Below are 11555 nucleotides of genomic sequence, written 5' to 3' on the forward strand. Positions count from 1 at the left end.
ATGGAAACAGGGAACCTCACATGGGTGTCAGAATTTGTCTTCCTCGGACTCTCAAAGACTCAGAAGCTCCAGCTTTTCCTGTTTGTGGTATTCCTGTTTGTCTACACCACCACCGTTGTGGGAAACCTCCTCATCATGGTCACAGTGACTTCTGATTCCCGACTCCACACACCCATGTATTTTCTGCTGTGAAATATGGCTGTCTTAGATCTCTCTTTCTCCTCAGTCACTGCCCCAAGGATGCTGGTGGACTTCCTTCATGAGACCAAGACCATCTCCTACCAGGGCTGCATGGCCCAGATTTTCTTCTTCCACTTCTTGGGAGGTGGGACTGTCTTCTTTCTCTCGGTGATGGCCTATGACCGCTACATAGCCATCTCCCGGCCCCTCCACTACGTCACCATCATGAACACTCAGTTCTGTGTGGGGCTGGTGCTGGCTGCCTGGGGAGGGGGCTTTGTCCACTCCATTGTCCAGCTGGCTCTGATGCTCCCATTGCCTTTTTGTGGTCCCAACATCCTGGATAACTTCTACTGTGATGTTCCACAAGTGCTGAGACTTGCCTGCACTGACACCTCCCTCCTGGAGTTCCTCATGATCTCCAACAGTGGGATGCTGGTCCTCATCTGGTTCCTCCTCCTTCTGATCTCTTACACTGTCATCCTGGTGATGCTGAGGTCCCACTCAGGGCAGGCAAGGAGGAAGGCAGCTTCCACCTGCACCACCCACATCATCGTGGTGTCCATGATCTTTGTTCCCTGCATCTATATCTACACCCGGCCCTTCACCCCCTTCCCCATGGACAAGGCTGTGTCCATCAGCTACACGGTCATCACCCCCATGCTCAACCCCATGATCTACACCCTGAGGAACCAGGAGATGCAGGCAGCCATGAAGAGATTAGGCAGGCACCTAGTGATCTGCAGCAAGGAGTGAACTGAAAATAGGTTGACAGTAAGTGACCAGTCTTCTCTCTGAACCTTTGTTTTCCATGTGAAAAATGGAGGGAAGTCATTATAGAGTGTGACAATTGAGATTAAACTGATATTTAATGGATCTATGGACCTCCTCGTGTGTCAGGTGCTGTATTTTAGTCACTTAACATGTTTATCTGCCTCTCATAAAACTGACAGTGTATCTGTTATGATTATATTAAACAGTGTTACAGATGAGAAAGCTCAGAGAGAAGTGACTTGCTCAATGAGGAACAGCAAGTGAGTGGCAGAGTTTGGCCAGGAAGCTGGTTCCTCTGACTCCAAGTTGAGAGGCAGGAGAATGGATGGGACTTGAAACTCAGGGTCTCCCACCATCCAAAGGGGAAACCCAGAGAGATCCTGATGTATGGATGACTATCTGTGACGAATGGTGAACACTTTGATCTTGACTGTGGAATAATCACATTCTTTTCTGCTCCCTGCCTCTCTGCCTCATTCCCCACTGTGGTTTTAGGAAGTGGTCTCACTTTTAACATTGTCGAAATGCTTCCCATAAGGAATATTTGTCCTCTGGGTTTGTTCCTTCCCTACCAAATTCTCCTTGGACAACTTGCAAAGTACTTTACTTTCTACCCAACACAATTCTCATGATTTGGATGAAATGGCTGGAGGCAGATGATGTAGTGTGGTTGGGGAAGCAAGGCCAGAGAGGGCAGGGGCATGGCTGTTAGGGTTCCAGATTTGAGGTAGTCAGTTCAGTCTGAGGCTAGCACCTCTTGGGGTTTTACCTGTCTCTTTGACTCCCTGCACTGCAATGAGAGCTCCTTGAGGGCAGGGGCCATGCTTCTTCATCTTTAAATCTTCCCAGCACCTTGAACAGGGTTTTACACAGAGAGGCATTTCTACTTTTCCTGCACTCTGTTGGTTCCCTGTCAATTTCAGAATCTACTTTGCATTTCTGCCACTGTATCTTGTATTTATTTTCTCCATTTCCAGAGGTATGCATCACTTTGCAAAAGTCTCAGACAATGTATAATGTTGATCCAAAGTGAAGAAGATAATGCAAAAGCTTTTTTGTTCCCTCTTCCCTCCCAGCAACTATCCCATCCAAGAAATAAAAGTTACAAGCTCTTCTTGGATTCTCTTGAAGCCATCACGCAACTCTTGAGTTTACCTTTTCTCCACTTCTAACTCCGGTCCCCATTTCACACATTACTCCCTTATCACAATGGACTTTTGTAGATGAGGGGAGAGAAAATGGACTGAGTGTCGTATTTGAACCATGAGACCTCTCTGAAGTGTTTTCTCCTTTTACATGAAAGTCTTTTAATTAATTGATGATACTTTTCTCATCCTTCATTTGTCTCTTCTTCAGATGCAACACTGCCAGTCTTTCAATTGTTCCCATTGTGACAAGTCTCCTGATTCCACCATCCTGGTCATCTCTTCTGTGTTTACTCTCACGTGATAACAGCCTCCTTAAAATGTGATGCTCACCATATGATACACTGCTGCACTGAGAGTGTGAACTCTTTCAAAAACAATGATTATCCCCTTTGAAATATGTATCTGTAAGGATGCTTTTGGTTGCAAGCAGCAGAATAACTGAATAACATTGGTTTAAATAATGAGGAAATTATCATCTCACTTAAAAAGAAGACTAGAAGATAAGCAATTCCAGAGTTGTTTAATTCAGCAACTTAAACATTTTAGGGCTCTGGGTTGGCTGCTCTGCAATTCCTTGCTTTTTTCCCTCAGGTTGGCAATATGGCTGCCAAACTTACAGTCATCTTGTTTTTATAGTCAATTCAGCAAGAAGGAAGAGAAGAGGCATCCACTTGCTTTTGTTTTTTTTTTTTTTTTGCCAGGGGAGCAAAATTTTCCAAGAACCCCTCCAGCAGAATTCTCTCATGATTTCTTGCCAGTACTGGGTCATATGCTCACCCTAGTCTGTAAAGGGGAATGGAAAGGTGAATATCTGGCTTTTTACCCCAGAAAGAAGCGGGTTGAGAATGGCAATCAACAGTGTCTACCACATAGGTGTAGGCTCCTGGTATCAGGAAGAGACATAATTGGCCTGAGTCAAAAATGTTGACAATGAGCAAAGTCATGGACAAAGGTTATAAAATCAAATGTCTAGAGAAGCCGACAGGTAACATGAATAACTTAAGTGTGCCCAGGGAGGACTAAGGTGACGTGGAGTATGCATATCCCAGGCAGAGGGGAAATCCCATTCCTAGCGCTCACTGCCACCCTACTGCAGAAATCCAATATCTAAGTCCTCCCAGAAAAAATCAAAAGGATTTATTTAGAGATACTAAACAGCCCCAGATATATAGTCAAGGCCATTTCCCCAATGGGCATTCAGGAATCTCCTTACAGTATAACCTACCTGATCATCCCAAAGAGAACCCTACAAGTTCTCCAGCCCTGCTCACACTTCCAATGAGGATTTTAGTGGTTTGCTTTTATTCTTTTTTTGTGTGTATGTGTGAGGAAGATTGGCGCTGAGCTAACACCTGTTGCCAATCTTCCTCTATTTTGTATGTGGGATGCTGTCACAGCATGGCTTGATGAGCAGTGTGTAGGTCCATGCCTAGGATGCGAACCTGTGAACCCCAGGCTGCTGAAGCAGAGTGCACAAACTTAACCACTATGCCACTGGGCCAGCCCAAGCAGTTTGATTTTAAATACTAACGTCCAACCAGAAATCACTAGACACTTGAAGAAAATGTCCAATATAGAAGATGGGCACCAAAAGGAAAGATAAAACTGAAAAAAAGGAACCCCAAGGAAACAGACTATTCAAGGAATAGAAGAAGACTTAACAAATGTTTTTTAATTGAACACTTTATTTCAAGATAATTGTAGATTCACTCAATGTTGTAAGAAACAATAGAGATCTCAGGTACCCTTCACCCAGTTTCTCCTAATGGTAATATCTTGCAACACTACATACAGTGTTCACAGCCCGGATATTAACATTGATGTAGTTGAGACACAGTACAGGAAACTTTTTTTAAAAACGCTATAATTAGGGCTGGCCCCGTGGCCGAGTGGTTAAGTTTGCGCGCTCCGCTGCAGGCGGCCCAGTGTTTCGTTGGTTCGAATCCTGGGCGCGGACATGGCACTGCTCATCAAACCACGCTGAGGCAGCGTCCTACATGCCACAACTAGAAGGACCCACAACGAAGAATATACAACTATGTACCAGGGGGCTTTGGGGAGAAAAAGGAAAAAAATAAAATATTTTAAAAAAACAAAACAAACAAACAAACAAAACGCTATAATTAACATCCACAAAGAGTAAGAGAGGTTACTGCTTTCGTGAAACAAGAATAGGATGCCATTTTAGAAAGGTTCCATCAGAGACTGAGAAATACTCCTGGAAATGAAAAGTATGGTTTGTGGCATACTGCATTTTCCCGAGATGGCCACAGCAGTAGCTTCCATTCCACGTGCTCTTCCTCACAATATGACTTTGACATTTTTCCTATTTAGAGGTGGGATCTTTGTTTCCTCCCCTTGAGTCTGGAAGGGCTTGTGACCATGGTGGAAGTGGCACCTGACACCTCAGAGTAGGTCATGGAAGGCTACCCCGACTCTAATGAGTTCTCTTTGGAATGCCCACTCTTGGAAACCAGCTACCACGCTGTGAGAAAGCCCAAGCTGCCAGGTAGAGAGGCCATTTGCATTTCCATTAAGGTCTTGGTTGATTGGAGTTTGTCCCCAAGTAGGTTTTTCCAGAAAGATTTATGAGAACTATATTTTCTGAGCTAAATGTTGGAAAATATTTGTTTGTTGCCTGTACATTTAAAGGACAATTTGACTGGGCAAGCGTCTTCGGATCATACTTTATTTTTTTTCGTCTTTGTAGATGTTCCTCTGTTTTCTAGGGGTGTCAAGAAGTTTGAAATCAGCCTGATCTTCCTCCCTATACATGACTTAATCTCTTTACCTTGGAAGCGTATAGCGTTCTTTCTTTATCATTGGAGTTTTGTAACTTTATTCAGTTATGTCTCAGCATTCAGTGATATTTATCAATTTGTCCTGGCACACAATATGCTTTTTCAATCTATTGATTCCATCTATAAATGACTGGAAGTCATTTATTGGTTTAATTTTTTAAAAAGTTGTCTTAAGTCCCTTTTTTTAATTTATGAAAATTTTACTTTTACGTGACCCAGAATGTCAATTCTAAGGGTGGCAGGAGGCACAGAAATGCTAATAATAATCTATAATGTTGACCTCAAAAGAAGAAATGTTAGAAAATTTCCCCAGATTTGTCTTATAAATGATATTCCACAGCACAACGTACTTGATTCTTAACTGAATTTCTTGAAAACTACTCCATTTAAATGAATACAGCTATATCCATGAGAATTTATAACCTGAAGACGTCTCTTGCAGAAGCTATGCTATTTCTATGAGATAAATTTGACTCAAATCTAAATTTATTAACCCTAAATGAGTTGGTGCAATGTCTTCCACTATAAATAATTTAAAGATAAATTAAAAATAAGTTGTTCATAAATGACTTAAATTAAAAATATTCCTCATGTTCTGGTGCTTTCTTCAATAGTATGGTGGGACCATGACAGGCTTTGAAGCCATGGCATTCAAATCCTGGCTCTAACTCATAGTGTTGTGTTCCTTTTGGATGTCATTGACCCTCTACTTCTTTAGCTGTAAACTTTACATAATTCCGCAGAGTGTTGTGTAGATCAGCGAGTAAATGTAAACAAGTCAGTGCAGTAATTGGCAGATAGTAGGTGTTCAATTAATGTTAGTTCCTTCATGTATTCCCATTCCCCATTATTTTTAGACTTCCCATCAATACTTTTACATTAAAACAAGATGGTTAGGCATCTATTTTCTTAAGATCTATATAATCCGGTCAAGAAAGGCTCTTTAATCATTTTGAGGTTATACAGGATTAGTGAAAACAGCTCTCTTAAAAGTAGTTGAGAGAAGGCTTAAATTATTTCAGTGATAGATTTATTCTGATCTGGAGAATACATCACTTCTCAGCCTTATTAATCGTTAGGTCTTGCCATTTTAGTTGTATTTATCATCAAGCTCAAGGATGATCTAAGTGTAAAGAGGAAAAGACCTCAATCAACTTTGCATGAGATGTCAACTTCAAATATGATCTACAAAAAGTGTGTGTTAGTCAGGGTTCCACCAAGAGAAACAGGACCAGTCAGATACGGAGATATATCTTGAGATGTACTGCAAGAAATTGGCTCATGTGTTTGTGAGACTGGCCAGACAAGTATGAAATCTATGAGGCAGCCATTATGGAGGGCAGTCTGGAACTCTTAGGCATGAAGCTGCAGTCCAGAATTTTACCTTCTTCAAGGAAACCTCAGTTCTACTCTTAAGGCCTTCGGACTTATTGACTGAGGCACATCCAGATAATCCAGGATAATCTCCTTTACCCAAAATCAACTGATTATGGACATCAATCACATCTGCAAAATACCTTCACAGCAACACCTAGATTAGTGTTTGATTGGATCACTGGGGACTATAGACTAGTGAAGCTGACCCATAAAACTGACCATCACGAGGGGAGAACTATTAACTATCAGTGATGCCGGGCTCCCTCAGTGAGAATGTAAATGAGGTTCCTTCTGCATGTATCTCGCATGCATGTAACAGTTTGAAGTGGTCACAGTAGTTAAGTGTGAGAGATATCTATGTTCTTAGATATGTGGTACACAGGGGAATAGTTTTCTCACTCAGTTTCCACGATTGCATCTTTAGCTTAATATTTCATTCTTGCCATTGGGGTCTTTGGGAATCATTATGTTGGCTAGTGGATGCACTGAAGGGATGAGGTTGGGTGGACAATCTACAGTCCCACATGTGCCTTCACATGGGAAATATATAAACGAACATATCAGGTTTCCCTTATTGAAAGCTGAATCAGAATCAGAACTCAAAATCACCCATATGAGAGTCAGTGAGATTTACAAGTCCTGTCCTCTTCCCCAGAATCAATCCAGGTTACTTTTCCAAGGCACTCAATTTTAAATAGGACTAAAGCTCTAACTAAGAATTTGTGTTTTTAAAAAATCTGCTTGTCTTGTATGTGGAAGAGCTTCACATTGTATGCCTAGCTACCAGGGGCAGATACTTAATTTTGCCAGGTGTAGACATTTGCAGTGACAGAATTCAGACCAACCTGGAAAGCCTATGTAGATCAGAGAGCTCTGTCTAAGACATCAAACAGTTTTTACAGCATATGCCAGTTAGTTCCAGTTTTGATCAATTTGTCATAATGAGAAAATATATGGGTTTCCTGTACCAATCCTTGTATTAGAGGTAGAAATAATTCACATGTAAAGAACACTAGCATTGTATAGACAATGTGAGTAGTCTTAGATACGGGTGGTGAATCAACACTGGGGGGTCTAGTAGGCAAAATAAAGGACGAGGTTTACAGGGTATTAAGTTTCCGTTGTAATATGCAAACATTTTCCCACCTGCGACTTTCCCTGAGTCAAGATCAATTAGGTTTTAAAGTCCAAGGAAACGGAGGAGAAGATGGAAAAGGAGGAGGAGAAGAAAGAAGGAAATTGAACCAGTTATCTCGACGATGCCACGAGAGAGAGGGAACAGTCTGTTGTGCTGAGGAACAAGTCAGTGGTTCTTAGTCTGTGCTCCCAGGAACAGGAGCATCATCTGAGAACTTGTTACAAATGCAAATTCCTGGCCTTCCCAGACCAATGAATGAGAACTTCTGGGGCTGGGGCACACTGATCTGCCTTTCACAAGCTCTCCAGGTGACTCTTTCAAGGGGCAGAATCACTGGCCAAAGACACGGGTTCTTCTAAAACTGCCAAACAATCTGTCTCTTTTGAGGAGACTCTTGTCCTTTTGGATCTTGGCCTGAGAGTCGTATGTTCTACAAATCTCTAAAAATGTCATTGTCCTTGGTTCTTATGGCCCCCAAGGAAGACCTCTCAAAGTGTATGTGTTTTTGAGACATTTAGAAACTTTTTAACAACTCCCACTGCTCCCTTGTCCCCAGTGGTAATCAGCCCACATCTGCGTCCTGAGCCCAGTCCAATAGCTTCTCCCTAAAGAGATCCCCTCTTCCCCTCGGGTCACTCCCATTGTAGTGTACATGAGGTGCAGGCAATGGCTGGGAAATGGAAGCTGGAGGAAACGGATCTCCAAGAAGATGTAAGACCTGAAGGCTCTTTCCTGTTGTGAGCTGAAGGAAGGTGAGAGACCAGGGTTTCCTCACCTTTGGATAGATCAGCTGTATGAGGAACCCAGAAACGCTTGCTGGAGGGTGTGGAGAATAAACAAGCGACACAGACTTGATGGTAGTAAGTCTACGTGTGAGGACAGCCTCAGAAAGCAAGGCAGGGAAAATGGAATGTTGAAAAGAGATTTCGGTGGTTGCAACCCATTTTTTTTTTTTTAAGATTTTATTTTTTTCTTTTTCTCCCCAAAGCCCCCCGGTACATAGTTGTGTATTCTTCGTTGTGGGTTCTTCTAGTTGTGACATGTGGGACGCCGCCTCAGCGTGGTCCGACGAGCAGTGCCACGTTCGCGCCCAGGATTTGAACCAACGAAACACTGGGCCGCCTGCAGCGGAGCGCGCGAACTTAACCACTCGGCCACGGGGCCAGCCCCTGCAACCCATGTTTTTAACAAACAAGTGAAGAATTGTCCCTATGATTAAGAAGGAGGATGCTGAGAGCAAAAGATCAAGAAATACACCACAGAATTCTCCACACAGTCACATAAAACAAGATCACGTAATTACCTGCTAATACAGAGATAGCAAAGATTTTTTTGAGCAACTGCTAAATCAGAGTTCCTGTTATAGGTGCCGGGGCTGCTAAGTTATTGAATTTAAAATCTAGTTAAGAAGAACAACAGGAAAAATGATAAATGCTACAACAGAGGTATTTATAAAATGTTATTGGATCCCAGAGACAGGGGGATTAATTCTGCATGGGAGAAATATGGGAAGGAATCACAGAAAAATTGACATCTGAGTACTTCTAGGTTGAGAAGGTAGTGGAAGGTATTTCAGGAAACAGAATTCATCACCAAAGCTACAGAAATAATGAAGCATATGACATATGTGAGAAGCTATGAATTCCTTGAAAAGCCATCAGCTCCTGGGTGACAGGGACATTGATTAGAACGGTAGATGCAGGCTCCATTTTATAGCTTTGCATGACATGCTGAGAGGGAGTTGCATGCACATACATAAGTGTGTTTTTCTACCCTGAATTGATCTACAAAGTATGTTAGGTGGCTTGAGTTTGAGTACTAAGCTGTGGGCACTACACAATCATTAAAAGATTGTAATGAGGGAGAAACATGATCAGGTAGGAGTTTAGAAAGGTCTCCTTGACAGCTATATAGAAGTGGACTGGAGTGGAAGAAAATGCAAGCAGAGTGAATGATAAAATTAAAATGACCTCTAATAGATAATAGATTGTAGTGAGAAAGGAGGGGAGATTGAGACAAGGCGGATGGAGTGGGGAGGCCACCTACCTCGTACCCCCGTCACCCTCTATCTCTCACCCTCCATCTCTCACCCTCCTTCTCCTTTTCCTTCTTTGGTCCCATTCCCTTCCCTGCCCCACCACCTTTCCATTCCCCTTTCCTTACTTGCTCGATTCCTTCATCTTCCTTCCTCTTAATTTCCCTTCTTTATCCTTTGTCTCTTTCATTTTTCTTATTTCACCATCTCCCTTTTTCTTCTACCCTCGTATTCAGTCACATCTTCTAAAATTCTTGTTCCTTTCAGAGGAGCTCTCTGAGACCCTTTCATACAATATTCATCATCTATTTCTTAGTCCAGAGAATGTCTCTCCCCTTTCTCTCTCTTGTCCCAGCATACACACCACATATGTCCTATCTTCACTCAGTAAGGGGCCACCTACATGGGCGGAGGTGGGGGACGTAGTCTATAGCTGTTCACCTACGAGGAGTCACCACCACATGCTTTTTGTGTTTTGACTATCAGCAAGGATGGGCTCTCAGGGCACAAATAAATTATAAGGTCCATATCTATGCCTATGGGGCTTACATTTGAATTATGGAGGAAAAACGTAGACATATGAAAGATTCACTGACATTGTGGTGTGTTGTGTTACATGAAAAATGATTGGTAGAAAAATTTGTTAGAGACTATCAGAAGGGAAGATGTCTTTAGAGCAGGAGACTACACAGAAGAGAGTGGTTACCATTTATTTCCAGGCACTGTTCTAGGGACTTTACGTGGAATTTTATTTAATCCCTATAAAGAAAACATTTTTATCTCCACCTTACAGATGTGGAATCTGAGACTCAGAGAGATTAAGTAACTCACTCAAGGCCAAATCTTAAAGAAATAGAAGCCCTGAAATTTGACTGCAGATCTGCCGGACTCCAAGTCTTACCACCATAATGTTGCACTGAATCTTTGAAAAGCAGGTTGCATATGTCTCTGGATGGCTCTAAGATAGCTCATCAATGTATATTCCAGCACCAGCCTGTAAACTCTTCAGAGACAAGGCCATTTAATCAGCACCTGGTATTACGATCTGCACATGAGGATATTCATCATCTGGAACTGGACAACTGAGTTTGGGCCCCTGACACTAAAAGTGACTTCATGCATCAATGTCTGTGGTTCGTTTTCCTTAGGTGCATGGAGAAGACACCATGGAAACAGAGAACCTCACGTGGGTGTCAGAATTTGTCTTCCTGGGGCTCTCACAGACTCAGGAGCTCCAGCTTTTCCTGTTTCTGGTGTTCCTGTTTGTCTACACCACCACTGTCATGGGAAACGTCCTCATCATGGTCACGGTGACGTCTGATTCCCGGCTCCACACGCCCATGTATTTTCTGCTCCGAAACCTGGCTATCTTAGACCTCTCCTTCTCCTCAGTCACTGCTCCAAAGATGTTAGTGGACTTCCTCTCGGAGGAGAAGACCATCTCCTACCAGGGCTGCATGACCCAGATCTTCTTCTTCCACTTTCTGGGAGGTGCCATGATCTTCTTTCTCTCAGTAATGGCCTATGACCGCCTTGTTGCCATCTCTCGGCCCCTCCACTATGTCACCATCATGAACATGCAGCTCTGTGTGGGGCTGGTGGTGACAGCCTGGATGGTAGGTTTTGTCCACTCCATTTCCCAACTGGTTCTGATGCTCCCTCTGCCTTTCTGTGGCCCCAACGTCCTGGATAACTTCTACTGTGATGTCCCACAAGTGCTGAGACTTGCCTGCACTGACACTTCCGTCTTAGAGTTCCTCATGATCTCCAACAGTGGGTTGTTGGATGTCATCTGGTTCTTTCTGCTCCTGATGTCCTACTCAGTCATCCTGGTGATGCTGAGGTCCCACTCAGGGCAGGCGAGGAGGAAGGCAGCTTCCACCTGCACCACCCACATCGTCGTGGTGTCTATGGTCTTCATTCCAAGCATTTACCTCTATGCCCGGCCCTTCACCCCCTTCTCCATGGACAAGGCTGTGTCCATTGGACACACGGTCATGACCCCCATGCTCAACCCCATGATCTACACCCTGAGGAACCAGGAGATGCAGGCAGCAGTGAAGAGACTAGGGAGACGCTGGCTGGTTTGTAAAAGGGAGTGA

General features: G+C 43.2%; 1 protein-coding gene and 1 pseudogene across 1 annotated transcript; both read left to right on the top strand.

Moving 5' to 3' along the window:
* On the top strand, nucleotides 1–936 carry OR4D1CP (olfactory receptor family 4 subfamily D member 1C, pseudogene; annotated as a pseudogene).
* Nucleotides 10620–11555, top strand: OR4D2H (olfactory receptor family 4 subfamily D member 2H). Its single transcript, NM_001391471.1, has one exon. It carries the CDS (start codon nucleotides 10620–10622, stop codon nucleotides 11553–11555), a length of 936 nt encoding a protein of 311 aa, NP_001378400.1.

The sequence above is a fragment of the Equus caballus genome, chromosome 11 (genome assembly GCF_041296265.1).
Source record: "Equus caballus isolate H_3958 breed thoroughbred chromosome 11, TB-T2T, whole genome shotgun sequence".
In the NCBI taxonomy this organism is placed as follows: domain Eukaryota; kingdom Metazoa; phylum Chordata; class Mammalia; order Perissodactyla; family Equidae; genus Equus; species Equus caballus.

Excerpts from the sequence above, each read along its gene's own strand:
- OR4D2H (NM_001391471.1), top strand. The coding sequence starts at position 10,620 with ATGGAAACAGAGAACCTCACGTGGGTGTCAGAATTTGTCTTCCTGGGG.